The sequence below is a fragment of the Anneissia japonica genome, unplaced genomic scaffold (genome assembly GCF_011630105.1).
Source record: "Anneissia japonica isolate Jap-2015-1 unplaced genomic scaffold, ASM1163010v1 scaffold142_len1259957_cov175, whole genome shotgun sequence".
NCBI lineage: Eukaryota > Metazoa > Echinodermata > Crinoidea > Comatulida > Comatulidae > Anneissia > Anneissia japonica.
This window is the reverse complement of record NW_022684560.1, coordinates 720,448-742,053: the sequence shown is the minus strand read 5'-3', so window position 1 is coordinate 742,053 and position 21,606 is coordinate 720,448. Positions and strand designations below refer to the sequence as shown.

The following is a 21,606-nucleotide window of genomic DNA, read 5'->3' as shown; positions in this document are numbered from 1 at the left end:
ACCATCTAATTTCCTTACAAATCCTCTTTCTTTAAAGTGAAATTCTACATTATGGAAATTTTGCACGAAATCAAGTCAAGGTCGAGGTTGCTTCCCCTATCGCGATGTATTCCAAGCACCATGAAGCTATCCAAACAAGCATTTGTCATAACAGAACGCAAAATATTTTAAATTCATTGAACTATTATTATTATTATTATATTTTTTTTTTAATTTTTTTTAATTTTTTTAAAATTTATTTATTTATTTTACATTTTTTTAAATTATTTTTTAAAATTTATTTATTTTTTATTATTGGCGCCACCACTGGATTCAATAATGTGCTGCATACCTTGCTTTGCCATTTTCGATAGGTGAATAGGACCTAATTGTAACTTTAGAGCACTGGTGAATATTTATTACTTCGTAATTTGCATAACGAATTATTTATAAACCATGCTTCCTAAGATGTCATTATTTAGATATAATGGCACTCAACTTCAACTGTTATTTAGGCCTATATATAATTGGAAGTAAAAACCATACATATAAATAATTGTGTTAAATAATAAATTTACACTTGGTGCCTCATACATTTTCCCCCCTAGCTACCCGAAATGAAATAGTAGACTCCAAACAGACGTAGCGCGGTTATGGAGATCGAACATGACCGAAGCCTGTTTTTCCAAGGCCTAGGCTATACCTGGTTATTTGGCACTGTACGTAGGCCTAGGTCAAGCACACTTCAGATTGTCAGGATCCGAAACTGAATGTTGTTAACCATTGTGTGATTACTATTTTTCATTTATTAAATTTCCAATTTAAAATTGGGCCTAGGCCTTACCCTGCCTACCTAGGCCTAGTCCTAGCTAGGCCCCAGGCCTAGGTTAGGCTGTAGGCCTAGGCCTAGCAGAGCCCAGGCCAAGGCCTAACTCTCCTTAGCCTAGGCTAGCCTCCCTGTCTAACCTAACCTATCCTAGCCGAATACCCATGCTAGCCCCAGCAGGCCTAGGCCTAGTAGGCTGCTACTATGAAAAAAAAAGTCACCCAGTCACTGCAGGAGGGAGTTGTTTATATAAACAACTCCCTGGTCACTGTCAGCAAATTTCTGGGACCACCACTGTGGTATGTGTGTAATAATATAATTAATAATGTAGGCCTAGAGGCTAGGCTAGGCCCTTTTTCCTTTATGGACAAGGCTATAGGCACAACGGCTGTGTATATAATGGCAACGGATCTTATTAAAGATATAACGGATCTTATACGTACAGCAGAGCCTGTTTATAATGGACTTCACAGATCTTATACGCACACTGGCTGTGTATATAATTATAAGGGACAGAACGGATCTTGTACGCACAGCAGCTGTGTATATAAAAAACATACGTATCTTATACGCACAGCGGCTTATTTTATTGCTTTCATTGTTAATTTGTTTGATGCAACATATTTTTACTCTTTAAAAATAAATTTTTGTATAATTGCTCTACTTGCATAGGATTATATATACCTGCTCTACTTATAAGAAAGTATAATACATACTCCAAGTATTGAAATACACGCCATCGTGTTGGGATTCAATATTTCGACATTAATTATGTCATCATCAGGAATGCTCTACTTATCATCAGGAATGCTCTACTTATCTTTTAAATAATTAATATTTTTTTCTTTTAAATTATTTTTACTGTATTTAACATACAATGGATTAGAGAATGCTACTACCGTAGTCTTTTTTGCAATCTTTTTGTCCTATTGTTTAGTTCAATGTTACTGTAATATGTTGATTGATTGCAAAAATAAAATGATTAAAGAATATAATAAACTTAAATAATAAATATAATATAATTATACCTCCACATATATATATTTTTTTATACGAGTATGCATGTTGGACAAGCTAGTTTTAGGTTATTATTAGTTTCACGTGTCATTTTCTTTTGAGTGACCTGAGCACTGTTTGCTATTATCATGCTACTAAAAATTGTTAATGTAAAATTTCATAGAGTGCTCAAATTTTGATTTTTCATGGTTAGCACCAGGTAAAACGTAGTACCATGTCTGGCCGGTTATTAATAATCAATAGCTTATGCAGTACTGTAATCCACGGAAAGAACCCCTTTCCTACAGTAGACAGTTAATTAAACTAATTAACTAATTATTTCCTAATTTTGTAACAACAAAATAATTGCAAAAAATTCACTGTCTTTCAAAAATGCCTCATGTTATGCACTACGATACTCTGGTTATTTCAGATACAAATTTATAGTAATATATTTATCTTTAGAGTAACCTTTTATCTTCAGTTCAGACATTGTACAGCCAATAAGACCTCTCTCAATCTCAGATAATATTAAACGAAATCCGAATACCACCCACTTGCGTATAAATTTGTAAGTCAAATGATAGTCAAATGAATTCTTGCAAGAGAGCCAGCAAATACAGGTATAGCAAGACACGTCAAGTTTTGGATACAAAATCAATCAATGCTGCACTCCTTAAGGGGTATCTTGTGCATAATAATGGACTTTTCCGGAGTGTCGATCACACTTAATATTTGACTAATCAAAACAGGGCCAGTAAAACACGCACGTCCTACAAACACACACATGCTCTCCCACAAACACACACGTTTACGTACATTTACGCTGTTGTTCCAGGGACCTAAGAAACAATATCCAAGAGGTAGGGCTTAGCGAAACGTCCCTTAAGCACGGATTAATTTTTATTTCAAATAACTCAGATCCTGTCTCTTATACACATCTAGATGTGTATAAGAGACAGCCTTCACGCTCCCCCTAATCAGTCCCCCCTCCCCCCATTTCAAGACTTCTAGGTATGCCACTGCCTGTCAAAGAATAAAAACTGATGAGAGAGGGAAGTTTTTTTTTTTTTTTTTTGCCAACCCCGCCCTCATTTTACAGTTTTACAGTTCACAAGTAAAACAATGGTCAGGGACACATACATAAAAAGTCATAAGATTAGAATCAAATTTATATTTAAAAAATAATGTTTTTTTTTTTTTTGTACCAGTAAACATAATTTGCAAGAAATCTTGAGCTTTTCAAGTGAAAAAAGATGGAAAAACGACTGTTTGAAATACAAATATGAAAATGTATGTTGATTGGAAAAAAAAAAAAAAATCTCCCAAAAGTGATTAGGGAAGTGGTGATAAACTAATAACTATTTTTTATGGGGCGATGGTTTGGTAATTTATGAAAATCTATTACAACGGAATACATTACAACATTATTCAGGCTGGAAAAATTTTACAACAAAACAGCTAAATAGGTAATATCTGTGAAATTACTAAAATTGTTGATGAAGTACCTAAAGAGTATCTTAACAGATACAGTAGTTCCCACCCACTAAATGCATCTTTTACTTAGCTACCCTCGGGTAAAGGTTAAAATCACAAACCTGTAGAACAAATAGATAACTCATTCATACCAATCCATTAGAATTCTTAATCAAAATATCAAATAAGTTTTAGGGCCTAATTATAATTATATTATTGGTGTTGTTTTGTATTAATCTTGCATTCTGTTTTTGCGATGTGATGTACCAACTGATTTTCCGACAGGAAACAAATAAAGCATCTTGAAACTACAATAAGCCGCAATTTATTATTTGAATACACAATGGTCTAGGCAATCTGGAAAACTGGGTTTTGACAATCTTACATACTACCGGTCAGCCGTCCCAAGGTAAAACAACATAACTGACATTTTTGTCGACTTTGACATAATGTCATTTGGAATAACTATATATTAAACACGTCCGAATTACCTTTCAGGTCTCAATAATGCGTCGTTTTAGAGATAGCACCACCTACCTTTAAGCAGAAAACTTAAAATCTAGTGGTTTCCATGGCAGAACAATGTAACTACAAGATTATGGGGCAAAACAACATATCTACAATAAAGATACGTTGTTTTGCCTTGGAATGGTATTCAAAAATCTACTTGAGCTAATGGAGTTTGGCAAGGCAAAATCAAATGGTTATTGGTGTTTTTATATCAATAATCTTACAGCGACGTATGGAAATGGTGGCTAATGCATATGATTGCCCCAAACATGATAAATTCAAAAAATATGTCTTCCTTGTATCAATACCGAGCCTGACATGTTTCCGAGGCAAAACAATGGTAATTAAATATTCACATACAGTATAATCACAATGTCTATAAAGATATACAATCCTGTAAAATTTCAAAAGGGTACAACAAGTAATTGCAAAGTTCCGAACATGCAAACTTTAACTCTGTTTTTCTCCAAAAGTGAAAATTTCAAGGGAAAATCTTTGCTGTTGCATGCAGCTACATATCTGGTGCACCTTTGCTTACACCAACACATACATTGAACTTACAAAATCTATTATGAATTTTGTCAATATCCATATAATTTGACATACCCCATACTTCACTTCCATGTCAATGTTGGTAGAATTTTTACATCAAACATAGCCCTGTAATTCCATATAATAATTGGCTTGAAAGTAACTAAATACAATTTCTATTGACAAAAGTTTTTTTTCACCCTTTTTTTAAAACTTAAAATTTTAAGGCTGACCAGTCAAAATGCAATTTTTCAACACAACGTATTTGTGAAAGTCAGCTGATGTGCTCAATCAAATCATTATACTCTTGGGAAACCATGTTTACGAATTAACAAATGACCTTAGGATCCATAGCTACATGGCAACAGGGAATGAATGGACCAGTACACTGGGGTAACCCCCTACTTTTCTGGAAAGATGTACCTGGATTCTTTATAGTGCAAATGAGCCAATTGTGTATACTGGGCCTACGTTTTTATAGTCCTTATTCTAGAAGACTTCTTCCACCATCAAAATCATAGGCTAGTGTGCTGCTCGAACCCGTGCCAATATTATGACTGTAGGTTCTGTTGCCCATGCCTTAACTGCTCGGCTATTTAGTACATAAAATTTGGCATAAGGTGGGTTGGCGAAGGTTGTTGGCTTATACCTGAAAATCTGGTAATGTTAAAAATTCTTTAATCAGTAATTATTTAAAATTTATCTTTCAGACCTATACCACATGCTGTGGCTGGAATGGCGGCGCCATATAATCGATTAATTGATCAATTGATTTTAAGATAATCCACCATGACCGAAAACCTGCCATCATTCTTCCCATATGAAGAAATAAAACTTTATAAAATCTGTGATGCCAGTATTGGATCAGATATTTATCAACTTTTCCAGCTTTGTATTAAGAAATTCTTTTCCCAAGACTACAAACTTGCTGAAGAAGTTTGTGATGAGCTTGTTGATATTATATGGGAAAGGTTAAACACAGGTCACTGGAGTCAGGTGACTATTACATGGAGACAGCTCTATACATTGGTATCACTGATTAAAGCTGGTGCCATGCTAGCTCATGGTCAAGGCAAACCTCAAGTAAGTTTTTCATATCCCTTCATTGTTTATACTGTCTGCAATAAAAATTGAAAACCTCTACTCATATAGAGGGCAGCCCACAACCTCCAGAGTTGTCAACATCTAGCAATCCAGTCATTGTTCGATGAAGATTCGTTGCCAAAGTATCGGAACGTCACATACTGGAGTACTCTTGTTGATTTACCTGCAAGAATTTTTCCACTTTAATAGAACTTTCCCGCTAGAAACCAGATGAAATTGTTCGAACTTTAAACTTAATGTAATGTCATGACATGTTGCAAAACCTAATCTGTGTACCATATCACAGATCATGTAAATTATTATCCAACTTTTATATTGTTTAATTAAATATAGGATGCTTTAACTGTGTGTGACCTTGGACTAGTAATGGGGGCTCCAATTATGGACAACATATTAAACAGACTAGCATCTTATATACATACCAATCTTTTAAAGGACAAACCCAAGCCTCAGGATTCCAAGGTATGATTGAAAAATATATTTATACTAGCACAATATGAAAATGCATTCTACAACTGTATTATTACTTTTGTATGTTTCAATTGCTGTACTAATTAATTATTAAAATTTAAATACCGTAGAAGGGAATAATTACAGTACTGTCTTTTGGTTTCAATTGAGTGACTAAATTATTTTTCGGTTTTGGTTTAAACCATTAAATCATGGATAGTTTAATTTTTTCAAGACTGCCACTAACACAAAATGTCTACATCACTTGAAAGTAATGATTTTTTATTTTAGACATGTCACTAGGACAGATTCACTTATTTGTGCCATAATCATGAATTTTCAACCACGGTGGGACTGAGGTGGTCTATACCCTCTCTGTCTGTGAAAGCTGCTCACTGGGGCCCCTCTATTCTGAATTCCTGGATTCTGCAGTCCACTTGACTGTATTCGCGTGACTGTGCATCATGTTATCTTATTAGTAGTCTCTCACATGATTAATATATCTCTCTATATCCCGTTTTTTGGAAGACTTAAGATCTCAAAATTGTACTACCACATATTCTAGAGGATTTATATACATTTTTTTTACCAACTTAGAATTATGAGGAATTTAAAACAAAAAAGCAAAAGATGCACAACATTATTATCAAGCATCCAATTCAGCTGGTTGATTGTCTGTCACTGGAATCCTTTAAGCGACTTTACATGGACTCCAATCAACCAGTAATATTTAATGGCGCGATGGATCATTGGCCGGCAATGTCAAATAATAAGTGGAGGTATGTTATAGCTTAAAAAACAAGCTGTTATTTTTTGTAAATTTGAACAAAATGCAGGCTAAAATTTATTCAGAATTTTATTACAGACAGTCACCTCAATTCAACACAGTCGCTTCCTCTCCATTTTAACAAAAATGCCTGTTGCAACAAACTACTCCAGTCCATATCACACTGCCAGTTCACTTTGACTCAACACCATAGCATCCACACACATTCCAAAACACAGAGCCAACTCAGAACACAGTGACTGTGTTTGTCAGTCTTGCATCTTAAATTCTTAATTGATTTCTTATTTTCAGTTTAGATTATTTAAGGAAGGTAGCTGGAGAAAGACTAGTACCAATCGAAGTGGGCTCAAGGTATACAGATGATAGTTGGTCTCAAACTCTTATCACTATTTCACAATTCATCGATGGCTATATTTGTGCAAAAGTGAGTTATGTATTTTAAAGTTTATTGGCCTCAAAAAAAATGTTTCTCTTACCCTTGAGCCATATATCTACATAGGGTAGATGTCTCGTAAAGAAAAGTAATAAATATATAAGAGAATAAAAAAGGAAAAAGAAAGAAAATCAATTTGTATATCAAATTATGCAAATGACAAAGTGCATTGTATTCCGTCGGAAGCATGTTGGAAGTGGCTCAGGCATTACAGTAAGACTTGTGGGGTGGGGCACCTAACAATTTTGGTTTTTAAACTGCATACTCACTACCCTATCCCACGGATACAGGATTAAATTTCTCGAGTCTGAGTGTGTACTTACCCCATCCCCACCATGGTTGGTGAACAACTTTTTGGCACCTGGATGCCTGGATTTAAAGCCAGCACGGGATAGAGTGTATACCCCCCTCAGCCCCACCATGGATGGGGCAAATTTTGGAAATATAACACCTCTGCATACCCGGAAATAGCACTAGCAGCTGGCAAATCTGTAGAGCCTCTCCCTCCCCATCTTGTAAATTGACAGACACAAGATTTAAAGTTAGTGGGGTCTAGAGTTCATACCTGCCTCACCATCACCATGGTTGTGGCTAAGGTGAAAATGTTTGCTCCTCCCTTGATGAAAAAAATATGAAAATGAAAAAGTAACTCCTCTGCCGGGAAATTACACATGTATATTTAAAAAAAATGAATGTCCTTCACATTATGGGTTTAATTTTTGATTGGTAGTATCATGGCCAGCTTGACAGGTGATGGCAATTTAGCCAACTCCAAACTCCAACATTTTATAAATAGATAATTGGTTTTTTAAAATTATTTATACCTCTAAAATTAATCTTAGTTACTAAAATTAAGGATTGTCAGAGAAGTTTAAATGTACAGGCAATTTTAAAAACTAGAATCAATTTAATTTTAATTCTGTTGTTAGTCGTTCTCTTTTATAAATTATACGTAAAATATTGTATTTTTGAGTGAAGGGTGAAATAACTTATACTTTGTTCTTCTTCAGAGCCCAGGTGAAACTGGTTATCTTGCCCAACATCAACTATTTGATCAGGTATGCCACTCTTTCTTATAGGAGGCTTGCCATTCCAAACCCACCGTACTGTCGCTAAATGTTAAACTGAGTTCTTATCGTAAGAACATGGCAGTAGTACAGAGAAGCTGTAATGCTTTTACTCGTAACTTTGGCAATAGTAAGTTGATTCTAGTAAAATGACCAACCGTATCATTTTAAGGCTTGCAATGTGGATAATATGAATTTTCTGGTTTTGGTCACTGATGCTGTTTTTGGCATAGCAAGTCCCATATTTAAACATTATTTTCTTGTAGTATATTTACTGGAATATTTTAATGAATGTCTTTATATTCATTTTGTTAGATTCCTGAATTAAGATCTGACATATGTATACCAGACTATTGCTGCCTTTCAGAGGGGACAGAGGATGAAGAGCCTGTTATTAACGCATGGTTTGGGCCAGAAGGTACCGTGTCACCTTTGCATTATGATCCAAAGCATAATTTCCTCGCTCAAGTCGTTGGCGAAAAATATGTACGTTTGTATGATCCACAATATACAGATGCGCTATATCCTCACACAGGGTGTATCCTGGAAAACACAAGTCAGGTTAGTTTAGTATGGCCTTTAGAGTACTTTGTTACTACCTCACTGTACCATGTAACACCACTTAGAACGTACCTACCAAGCATTATGTAGGCTTGACCATCTCTACAACTAGCCACAGTTTATCGGAACCCAATAATTGAACCAAATTAATCCTAATAAAAACATGAGAACTATGATGTGAATATAGGACTAAGACTAGGTTAGGAGAGACTTTTTTATACCTTGTTTTGTGAACTTATTTTTTTAAAGATCATCAAAGAAGGGTAGAGAAAAAAATAAAAATTAAATTTTGTTTTCTTACATACATTAGCAAATAGTTTTGCCAAAAACATCCAGACAGAGAAAAAATATGAATAAAATTTTAATTTATAATGTAAGCAGTGTAGTGATGGGATGTTAAAATGCTTTAAATTTATATAATCAGAAAGAAACATATGTATCTTATTTATGGAGATTGCAGGCAGTGGCAGGCGTAATAAAAATAAAGAAAAACTTCCATTTAAAAAAAATTAAATTTCCATTTTTTTTTTTGTGGAAGCAGGTGCACTAAACAAGGTTTAAAAAAGTCTCACCTTACATAGGGATGGTTAGCAACAAAGGAATGCATACCTTCCAACCCTCCCAATTTGATCAGGCGTCCCCCAAATTTTTATGCAATTTCTTGATATCCCGAATTTTATCAAATTATCCCAAATGTTCATAAAAGAACCCAAAAATTCTGCAAACAGTGGCTTTTTTGGTACCAGTATTAATTGAGTATTCCTGTGTCAATTCTTTCTTTGTGCATCGACTTTATCAAATGATGTCGGCGTATAAAGGCTCTTCACTAGCGCACCTCCAGTCTCCCAAATTGAGTTATATCGGAATGTCATGATGTTGCGATGTACAGTGTAAAATATAGCAAGGAATGTGAAGAGATTTATTACCGTTGGAAACAGTAAAAAAGTGTTACTTTTCTAAGTTTTGTTTTAAACTGATCGTACATTTCATTTGTAATTTACAGTAACAACTGTGAATGATCATGTGACTATGTCAATATACTATTGCTGCTTTTGCTAAACATATCTTTTCTTTAATTCTTCAGGTTGATGTGGAGGCTGTAGATCAAGAATCATATCCTTTGTTCTCATCTGCACCATATACAGAATGTGTTTTAAAATCTGGACAAATGCTGTACATCCCTCCTAAGTACTGGCATTATATTAGGTCTTTAGCAACAAGTTTTTCAGTCAGCTTTTGGTGGTCATAACAAACAGTATGTTTGTATGGGAAGTGTATTGTAATAGAATTAGTAGAGTAGAAATAAGGTTTTAAAAACATTGAAACAGAAGGTTTTTTTTAACTGATTTTGGTACAGTTGGATGTACTGAAAACTAAACCGAAAAGCTATAAACCGTTCGTACCAACCAGATTGCGGTAATATTGCTGTAATATAACGCCTTTTTTTATGAATGGATCACGCACACCGAGACAGTCATAGAGCCCCGTTGGAGATTTTGTCCGTTATTGCAAAATTTTAAATCACTGACTGAGGGCTTCCTTTATTGTTGTTGTTTCTAGAAAATTGTGCTAAACGCGAAGTACAGTAAATATCGTAATGGCATCATCTACAGACGTAATCCAAAACTGATGGGTTCAGACGATGGCTGTTTCCCCATATTCAGTCACAAAGCACATAATAAGGCCATGTGTGCCTTCTCTCATCACTTCAATTATTCTTATCCTAGATCGAATTATACCTTGATTTTAAGGACTTCAATTTGCTGATTACTTGCTTTGTAGTTTGAATTATTATGGAGGAGGGCAAACAAACAATTTTTTTTTGGCCTTATCTTTCCTGCCTTGAGTTGCAACTATTTTTTATGGCTTGCCAGGAACGGTTGCCATCCCAGTCTCTTCAACATTGTAGATGTTTGTAGCACTGAAATTGTGCTTGTCTATAAGCTTGGTCAAGAGATTAAACCATTTCCCCACTGCATTTCTGTTAAATCTATGGGCTGCTGACTTCATCTCTGGTAACCGCATGTCCATTGTCGGATGTTGCGTCTTGTATCTGTAGAACTTTTTTGCTCCAGCCAGCCCCTCCTTAAACTTCTTGGAAAATTGTTAGCTTCCACTAACTGAAATGCCATGGCCCTCACATTTTCGGTCAAATATCAAACATCATCACTTCCATTGTCTTAATATATTTTTCCAATTCATCCTCCAGAGCAGTAGGAAAATTAATTGTCTGTAAGTGAAATATCGCAAGATTTGATATTTGTGCATTCTCTGGTTTATTAATAAATTTGCAACGTCTATGCCTAATCATATGCTAAGCTTGCACCGATATTCATATTACAGTCTGTGCTGCCCGAGTATAGTGCAGGCATCTACTGCAGTACTACCAAAGATTAAGCCCTAGGCCATTGCTAGGCTACTGTTTACACTTGCATGCAGCAGAGCGTAAAAATATTATTGTACTTACAGCTAATTTGGAATTGTTCCATTTACGCCCGCTATGAAACATTTTTCAGTCAATACCAAATTCCATAACATTTCCAGCCTGATTAAAAGTGACATAATTTTCTAAGGGGAGAAGAATTGTTTCCTTTTTTGTAGTATTTGCTCTACTTTTCGAATGCCCTGTCGGCAGGCATGTAATGAATGTCCACGCACTGGAAAATAATGTTGAAATTGTTGTAATATTTTTACACATATTTTATAATTCAAATAATGAAGCCAAAATTTACAAACATACCTATACAGCCAGGTTATCTTGCTGCAGCCCTGGAGAACGTCTATCAAGACCAGTGTCCCACTCATACAAATCCAGCATCAACATCTGCTACAGCTAGCAACGCCACAGTAACACCAACGCCTGCTACACCATCAACATCGTCGGCCTCGTCAGCCAGTGTTGACCGACTAAGTAAGCTGTTAACAGTACCAACTGTTTTTGTCACGCCAAACTTGAACCCAAAACAAGAAAAGACAATCAACAATGTTGAGACACAAAAAATTAATCTATCGCCTTTAATGGTTAGGCCTACTTCTATAGGCGCGTTACAAGGGTAATATCTTGACAGCATACAGTCTTTGCTCATTCAAAATCATACCCATATTTAGAAACACAGTCTGTACAAATAAATTTATACATTTCCCCCCTCCATGATGTGCAATCATCATGGAACCATGTATTACAAGATCTACAAGCTGTCCATGATTCGTCTTCAAAATATGGCATATTACATTTCGCGCATGTATAATCATCATTATCATCATCATAATCATCATCATCGCTTACAGGAGATACAGGTCTGTTGGTCTTTCTTTTACTCTTTTTTGCTTTCTCTGCTTTCTGCATTTGTTTCTCTGCTTTCTGCATTTGTTTCTCTTCAGTGAGTCTTTGTTTTTCATCTGCTTTCCTTTTCCGCTCATTTTTTCGCATTTGTTTTTCCATCGCTTCCTTTTCTTGTTGTTCTCTTTTCTCTTTTAATTCTAAAGGAACTCATCCTCTGTTAATACGCGAGACTTTGTTGATTGTCTTTTCTTGTTTGGGTTCAAGTTTGGCGTGACAGTTGGTACTGTTAACAACTTACTTAGTCGGTCATCACTGACTGATGAGGCCGACGATGTTGATGGTGTAGCAGGCGTTGGTGTTACTGTGGCGTTGCTAGCTGTAGCAGATGTTGATGCTACACTGGGGTCATTGGCTGTAGGTAATGTTGATGCTACAGCAACGTCATTTCCATCACTGTTAGTTGGTGCTACGGGTGAGCATTTCTATTTGCGGTTGTAGCAAGGGCCCATGCCCTGCGTAAGCTCCATCAGGAACTGCTCCTTGATTAAATGGACAGACTCCAGTCCCTCTGAAGCCGTTCACTGAATTAGTTCTGTTGCTGTTTGGTAATAAGCTCTACCAAACAGCTCAGAGAAGTCATGTTGTGTAACTACCTTACTGGGATTTCTTGCCATAAAGGCTGTGCACTCTTCGTTATATGCAGTCTTAAGAGGTCCAAAGAATGAACGATCAAGAGGCTGTAGCCAATGTGTTGTGTGCGGAGGGAAGTGCAACATCTCCACACCATTGTCTTTGGCTAGTTGGATCGTCTCCACAGTGACGTGTGATGCATGGCCATCTAACAACAATAATACTGGACAAGTCGGGGGGATATTCCTAAGAAAAAATTCCATCCACAAATGGAATAGTTCACCATTAATGAATGATGTAGGCGAACATCCAAAGAGAGTACCAGGTGGTGCAAATCGAGTGAGAGATGCTTGTAGTCGGGCACCTTTGTATATGATGAATGGCGGAATAAACGTACCAGCTGCATTAGCGCAGGCCAATACTATTGTGTTAATTCCCCGTTCTCCACTTGTTTTGGAATGTACTTGCTTTTTCCCCTTTGTGGCCAAAATTTTTGGTGGTCTATGAACAGAGGAAAGTCCAGATTCGTCGCAATTCCAGATCGGAGCTACTTTATCCTTGATGTTGAGCTTATCAAGGATGTCACCCAACAACTTGAAATACCGGCCAACAGCTACTTCATTCATAGACTTTGCACGCTGAGCAGACAGTGCTTCTGGCTTTCTTATTGAAAGATGTGCATTCCGCTTTTGGAAGCCCTTTAACCAATCGTAACCAGCTTTCTTAGTTTTACTGCTGAAATGATGAGGCTTTCCACTTTCTTCAGCTATCTGATAGGCCATTGCACATAACTGGTCAGGAGTTACACCTCTCTTTCTACACACCATTGTGCCAGCCTAGATTCACTTTCCTTACTCAGGACTGTTGGTCTGCATGCTGGACTACTGACAGCTATTTTGCCTTGGCATCTCCTCAATAATGTGGTCTTAGATACTGCATATTGCTTTGCTGCCTCACAGCAACTCATTTTACCACTTTTTACAGCTTCTATAGCATTAGTCATCGAATCCATCTCCCATTTATTTTGGGGTCTGCGTTTCGCAGGCACATAGGTTTTTACCATGCTGAAATCTGTATACGGAGTAAAAAAAAAATTACAAAAATGAATATTTATATTAATTAATATTAAAATTATGTCATAAACTTTAATTAAATTAATTTATTGATATTGTAAGCAACATAATAAACTATTATTCACACTAATTTTTAAAGTTAATATGGTAAAATGACCAATGGGGTAAGTGATCTAGTTGGACCACTTACCCCAAATTCAATTGGACCACTTACCCCAAAAAATTATTATCACTCATTATTGACATTATCAATTATATATTTATGATTTTATTACAAATATATTTCCTAGACCTAATTCTCATACATATTTTGTAAAATTAATCATCAAGTCAGGCCTTATTTTTAAAATTAGATAGCAGAAATTACCTATTTTATTATTTGGCCTCTTGTTATTAGTAGGCAGCAGCCATTTTGAAATTCACTTTTTTGGGGTGCAATAGACTGGGTACAAAGTAAACCTAAAATGCGGGCTAACAAATGACAAAACATTCATGACATGAATTGCACATTATTACACAAGGTTTTATATTAATAGTTATAAATTTTATAAGCTCATCTAATCATTTTGTTAGTTTATATCAATTTTACCACAGCCTATATCACAGTGGACGCCATTTTGTATTGTCAATCCTTAAAAAAAATCTATTGAAAAAAAAAATTGGATGAAAATTCCTTAGCCCGAAGCAAGTCTAAACAATGGCGCCCCATGACATATTACACACCATCTGATTCCATTTTTGTAGGCTACAATATTAACTAGGCCTAGCCCGATTTTATAATTTTTACAGTAGTTATAATTTATTTTAAACTTACCTTCTTTAATAAAAGCTTCTAAGAATGTATTTTGCGACAGATAACTGATGGATGAAACTTGGAAAATCGAGAAATTGGTGTGTAAAATACTAATACAACGTGATAATTGAAAGAGATATCGATAGAGAGGTAGTTTCTGTCAAAGTTCAAAATAACCAAAGATCAAAATAGAGGGTAGCAGACGAATAATTGAATAAAAACCTAAGCTTTGGACCACTTACCCCGTGGTTCAGTTACCCCACTCTCCCCTACATGTGTTGCAACTGGTGGCTCCTTTTCCTTTTTTTCCATATATCGATTTTATGGCATCCATAACATAGTTTTCAAAGTAATTCTTTGGTTAATCAACACCCCTTACCACTTTGCACCAATCACTGCAGTCTGAGTAGTCTCTGCTTTGTGCATGGCCCAGCAACATGAGGACATAGGCCTTGAATAGCCCACCATAGCAGCCTTATAAACATATTGAAAAAACGTTGAAGTATTTGTAGAGAAGAGATTATAAATAAAGTCATTCATAACACACGTTAAATGCTGCGTCAGCATTCCTTTTTTTTTCATACAAGATTTATAAGCCACAAAAACTAAAAAAAAAGACAATTATTGTTCATGCTATTGTATTTCACAAACAACAATGAGAGTCAAGTAGTAGAAAGGGATATTCCATAAGCACATGATGAGAATATTGATGCAGGCATGATATTAATTTATAGTATATAACTTTAAAGTGCAATTGATTCAATTAGTTGTTGTACAGTATGCATAAAAAAATCCACTTTAATGTGCAGATAAAAGTATGAAAATTGATATATCCTGTCTGCATTCAATACAAGGGCTCAGAGACTTAAATGAATGAATAATCATGTCAGGCTGCATTAAAAGCTGTTTTTTTTTAATTTATTTTTTATAGATTTTTTCCCCCTCCCACCAACCACAGATGGCCTCATCCTGTCACTGATTTATTTCTTGGTAGTCTTCCTGTGCTTCGTTTTAGGAGGCTCAGTTGCAGTTCGCCTACATTCAGTGACATCCTCCTCTGCTAAAACAACTCCCGGTTCCAGGCATACCAAATCTAGAAGTTCTGATCGGACATAGCACCGGATATGCCTTAACAAACAATTCTGCCGAGCGATCGTTAGGCCTGGTGGATGGACAATGCATGGCATCATTCTTAATTGTTGGAACACCATATATTTTGTGCCTCCTGATGTTTATCTCAACCTCAGGTGAGGTGGCATATTGCTTTTCCAATACTGTAACAATGAACAAATACAAACATGAATACACGTGAATCGGAAGTGATGGAACTCTCCAATATCAGAAATTTCTCGAAACCACTTGCCTAAAAGCAGGTTCCAGGCAAACTGTTTCATCGGAACATCACTTCGATCTTTTTTCGTGACGATCTGTGCAATATTAATATTGTTCGACTTAATAACACGTCAGCAATCTCCTGGATGGACTCAACCTTAGTCGCCCTCAGTCTTTGCTTTATCTGCCCAAAGGCACCATCATGCAAAAACTTAGTATAACCAGTGAGCATCAAATTGATTGTAATTTCTCTGTGCCGTCGAGTCATTACTCGCCACATCAGATACGACATCATGAATTGATTCTTATTCTGTGTACAACAGTTATCACAATGCAACCATGCCACAGTCTCTCCAATGCCGCAGTTTTGCAAATAAAGTGGTGGCCAAAGTTTACCACAAACTCGGAGCCTTTCTTGATAACTTGTGCTTCATCCACAAGTTGACTGCACCAGCACATTGCGGGAAGCCATGCTTTTCTTCAAACTCTTGTATTGTCATCAAAGACATTACCTGTTGACCACACAATGTATTGGTGCATTATTATATCTACCATGGCAACACAAATCTCCTGCACTAATTCACAAACTGTTGTTCTTCCGACTCTGAATTAATTAGCGATTGTTCTTAGGTCAGTGGAGTAGGTAATCTATATAGTGCCAGTGCAACAACTTTCTGTACAGAAAGCCATTCAAAGCATCTTGCTGAAGGTGGTGTCTTAGGATGTCACCTAAAATATTGAAAACTGGCTGAGACATTCAGAAATTTTCCTTCCAGAAACGATCGTCTTGCCCAGGTGCTGCATCCAACCAAGCTGAAACTTGTGGCCTCAAATATCTTCGTTCAACGGGGTTGAGTCAATGGTACGCGAGGGCAGCTTGCACGACAGCCTGTCTGTGGGCCCTTCTTCGTCTTCTCGTGTATTGCATATAGCTGCGAGATTTGCTTCATTCTCAACATTTAAACCATCGATATAAATGTGCATCATCGGGTGATAATGTTTGAAAGCAGTAGAACTACCTGCTGATACTGAACATATACCATAAACACAATACTCGTTGTAGAACCTGAATGTTTACAGAATAATGAATAAGAGTGATACATGCAGGTAGCATGGTTAGAAATTTAAACATTGTGTGGCATAAAGGGATATATTACTGCCTTGCTATCTCAAAAAAGAGCTCAGGGTAACATTTTTACACAGTTTAGATAAGGTGAGTTTGTGCTCGCACACGGGTACCACGCATAGTGTAAGGCCGTGCGTTTACCTGTCATATACACGGAATGTAATAGACGTGTGTTGCTCGAAAGCGGCCTATGTAATCTGATTTTCTGTGCTTTGGTTACTTCAAACCACTAAAATCGAATGTGGGATCTTGTCTTGTAGCATGTTTTTTACGTCAGTGTATTTCTTTCTTTCGTCCCAGTTTGCGAAATCCACAAATTTCTTGAATGCGTACATCCATTCATCTACATTTTTGTGGCTACGCCAGTAAACGGTGTGGGCCTGAAACTATTACAGTATTTTTTGCCATCATGTGTAGTTACTTTAATGGTCGGGCATATGTGGAGGTATAAGATCTCGATCTCGCCTCTTCATCGGGAACACATTAATTCAATTCAAATTTATTATTTGTAGGCCGTCCGGACTGCTTCCAGTCCGCCGGTCAGAATTTGACATTTGGTTGATCCGCTCGAGTCGGTTTTTTGTCAATTGCAACAGAAAAATATAAAAATAACGTTATCAAATATGCATTTTACTTCCGATCAGCACCAAATAGATATACATGTAATATTGTCAGTGTGTGAAAGTTTGAGGTTATTCGATCCAGTAGGTTTTGAGTTATGCGCCCCGAAGGAGACACACCACAGACAGACAGACACTCAGACAGACCGACCGACACACAGACAGACATGTGCAATTCAGGTAATTATGGAATCTGTCCCTACAAATTTATGTGATTACTAAAAACGACTTAAAAATGAAGAACACATGTTATTTTAATGCAAGAATATAGAACCATATTGGTTAAAATTTTTATTTTTTGTTAGAAAAATGTTTTTCCATTCCATTAATAAACATAATATAACATTTAAACACCACCCTCGACAAAGGTTCGTTTGTATATGTTTAAGTGGTTTCATCGATCATTGTTTTTTTTTTTTAATTGAACAAACTTGGTGGTATTAAAAGAAATAAATAAAAATCATGGTATAAGCATTGGAGGTAAAATTTTGAGAGAAAAATGTGAGTATGATGCATCTCCATACACAGAGTCAAGATACACCGATAGTCTTGGACTTGCACAGTGTTACGGTTTTCCATTTTATTATCATTATGTGCTATAATTTTAACCTTGTCATTCTTCCACAATCATTTCATAATATAGCCTATCATAGTATAGGTTTATAGCCTCTCTACCCAACACTAATTCATAAACCTTAACCATATTCAGGTCTTATAGTAAATCAGAAAATTTTAAATAATATATATATTGAAAAAAATATAAAAAAATAAAACGGAAAAGGGAGGTAATCAATAACTAAGCATACATGGGGTAGTTTGTTTACGTTAGTGGTATTATCCTCACGCCATTTTCTATTACCTTTATTATTGTTTATATCTATTTTAATTGTATGTATAATTTTAAATCGTATGTAGTTTACTTAATTACATTACACTAGAGTATTAGTACTCAAAGGAGGAAAGCATTACATTAAAAAAATATTAAACGTATATCCTAGTGAGAGTGCATTGATAAGTTAAGGAAATCATTGAATTGGAATTGTATTTCAGTATGTGTATATATAATTATATATGTGTTTACATGTGTGTATATATATATATGTATCGTTTTTGTTAACTACGATGGTTCAACATAAATACAGAACAAAAAGAAAATATATATATATATATATATATAAAAAATTAAGATTAATACACTGGGTAGAAAGCAATGAAAAGTTGTATTAATTTAATTTTTTTTAGTCATATCATTTACAAAATGTGCATAACATTATTCTGTGATAATTGAAATAAAACAAAGGCGTGATGCACCCACGAAAGAGAGAAAAAAAAAGGCTTAATGAACTTTTTGTGTGCTCAATGAAATTTTTGTTTGTCTAGCACTACGTATAGTTTTTTCCTATAAATTCTAGGTGTTGAGACATGAAATAATTTTGCCAACGAAAAAACAACAGGTTAACCATGCTAGTCTGAAAATTATGTAAATTGATTGTTAAGAACAATTACATAATGTTTCATGAATAGACTGTTCAGGAAATATATAATTTTATTTGAACATGGAGGAAAGTACTTTTCATTCCTCCATGGTTTGAAGAATATATATGTGATTTTTACAGTTGTACTATACATAATTATCATCATGCCTGGTAAATGAAATAAACTGCACATTATACAGTTTTATTGTACCGGTTTTTGTTTTGTTGCTAAGGCTTGGCCTATTACACCCTGGTCAAACTAGCCATGTACCTGGTCACTTAGACAAAAACAGAATCAGGCATACAGACTGTGCAACATTCCACATGGTCAAATTACCAGGCCCGCAAGCGTGGGGGCGGGGGGTTGTGACGGGTGCGTACGCACCCCCTCCCCCTAAATTACCAAGGTCCACATTTCCAGAGGTAGAAAATTCAAGACACTCCCGCACGTTCCAGAAATCCATTCGCCAAAACTGCTTGACCAATCATAGCAGTTTCCAACTAGGACTGCCTCTAATTTGTCGTACAAACACATTTTAAACTGCATTTATAAACTTTTGGAAGAATTTGAGTGTTTTTTTCCCCGCCGCTAACATGTCAATGACTTACCGCGTACAAACTCATCTACTTTTCGTTTCGTTTAAGTCTGAGAGTGCCATTTCCAGCCACTTAGAGGTGTCATAACATAATCATAAATTTTCTTACCTCAACCACCACCATGATTGGCCTCAATGCCGTAGCAAGCTATTGTGGGACAGTTGGGACAGTCCCACATAATTTTTCTTTTGGGTGCACAAAGAATTTCATTACATTTTAAAAATGGGTCCAGATTTCTCTTATTTTGTGTAAAAATGGGTAAATGTTTAAGAAAATGGGTCCAGATGTCTCATATTTTGCGTAAAATGGGTTAGTTTTCTAGAAAATTTGTCCAGATCAGTCATGTTTTTGAGTAAATTGCAACAACGTTGAAGAAAATTGGTCCACATTATTTGAATTTAGTGGGTCTACCCTGATATAGGCCTTTTTCACGAATCGGTAGACATCTTGAAGTGATGACAAACATTGCGAATCAGCGGGTAGGGCTGAGGTGGTATGAGCCCCCATTTGTGAAAATCCCTCCCAACTACCGCACTCATTTCCTGTATCTGTCACTGAAAAAGCGTTTAATACTGTTCTTATTCAATCAGTCAATCAATTAAGACCTCATATTATCAAAAACGCTCTACCCCAGCAGGAATTTGCGGCCCCCAGACACTTTGGTCCACTCTCCACAAGTTCGCACCTGCGAAGATTTAGCAAAGCATGTGCTAATACTGTACACATTGCTGACATAAACAAAAATTAGAGTAGGCCTATCCTCGATTAAACTGACCTGATATTTTAATTCAAGTGTAAACAGCAATACTTTGGGAATGGTATAGAGTTCCTTTCGTCTTGGTCAAAATTAATCCCATGACAACACGACTCATTGTAGGGCCGTAGCCAGGTTCTTCCAAGGGGGTGTTTCTGGACGTGAGGTCCACAGTCGAAGCCCCGGTGGGGTCGGCGAAACCCGCAAAGCAAGAGGATTTTTGTGCTTTATGGGTCTAAATAATGCTATAAAAGCAGATATGTTTGAAAATGTCTGTCTAGGTGGGTCTGCAGTGCAATAGTTGAGTTGGAGGACTTATTTGGGAAATTTAAGAAGGGGGTTTGCTACAAAAGGTGGTTCTTTACCTAGGTGACTTACTGGTCGAAGGCCTAACCCCACTATATTGGTTCAACCTCTTGTCAACGATACTTAATCAAGCAATTCATAAATTTAAATGTGTATTGAGAATATCACTGGGGCTGGACTGGACCAGAATTTCATTTTCAGTTATTTCAGAACCATGTAATGAATTTTAAACTTTGGAACTCCAAAGCAGGCTCATGGTACTTCCCTAGATTCAATTTCATCTTATTTCATCCTAAGTATGTTAATTTCAAAAATTAAACTTGAATATAGAGAGGCGGTTTATATGTTTGTCCAAAACATAAACTGTTTCAAAACATATTGTGGTGATCTTATAATGAAAAGAAGTTCTTATATTAAACTTAACTTTTGATTAGCCTATTCAAATTTAGTAGTCTCATTCCGATATTTGCTTATAATGAGTCATAGAAGAGGTTATTCCTTGCGGGGTAAATATTATGCAGTATTTTCAGTTACTGCTGCTAAAAAACATATTTGTTTTCTTTACTTTTTAGTCTTCTGCTAGACTTATATATAAAAAATAACATTCTTATTATGTGTTCAAAAGTTTGAATATCCATTGAGCCTGTGTAAAAATTCTACTGTGCCGGAATTGGGTATCACGGATTACGGAACCACCTTTTCAAAGAAAACTCATTAAAAGTGCGTCTAGTTCACAAAAAAACGAACAAAACAAAACAATAACAAAACTAAACAAAAAATACCAAAAAATAACAAAAACAAAAAACAAAACGAAATTAAAGATAAATAAAATTTTGTTTTGTTTTTGTGCGACAAGTCTTATACGATAGGGCTGTTGGCACCGCCACTGCTGAATAG

At 35.9% G+C, this 21,606-nt stretch overlaps 2 protein-coding genes across 4 annotated transcripts; one reads left to right on the top strand and one right to left on the bottom strand.

Moving 5' to 3' along the window:
- Nucleotides 1-613: 613 nt before the first annotated feature.
- On the top strand, nt 614-10,341 carry LOC117106651 (lysine-specific demethylase 8-like). Of its 3 annotated transcripts, none has more exons than XM_033248055.1 (8): nt 614-698; nt 5,029-5,401; nt 5,756-5,884; nt 6,470-6,651; nt 6,951-7,083; nt 8,103-8,150; nt 8,475-8,720; nt 9,805-10,341. In XM_033248055.1, exons 2-8 carry the CDS (start codon nt 5,108-5,110, stop codon nt 9,967-9,969), a joined length of 1,197 nt encoding a protein of 398 aa, XP_033103946.1. In that variant the 5' UTR covers nt 614-698; nt 5,029-5,107; the 3' UTR covers nt 9,970-10,341. The 3 variants fall into 3 exon arrangements, with proteins under 3 accessions (XP_033103946.1, XP_033103937.1, XP_033103954.1); XM_033248046.1 differs by having other exon boundaries at nt 626-766; XM_033248063.1 differs by having other exon boundaries at nt 640-751.
- A 1,859-nt stretch (nt 10,342-12,200) lies between these two features.
- LOC117106295 lies at nt 12,201-13,415 on the bottom strand. Its single transcript, XM_033247656.1, has 2 exons — nt 12,623-13,415; nt 12,201-12,469 (listed from the first exon to the last, which is right to left on the bottom strand). The coding sequence occupies exons 1-2, from the start codon at nt 13,413-13,415 to the stop codon at nt 12,201-12,203; spliced, it is 1,062 nt and encodes a 353-aa protein (XP_033103547.1).
- Between the last annotated feature and the right edge of the window lie 8,191 nt (nt 13,416-21,606).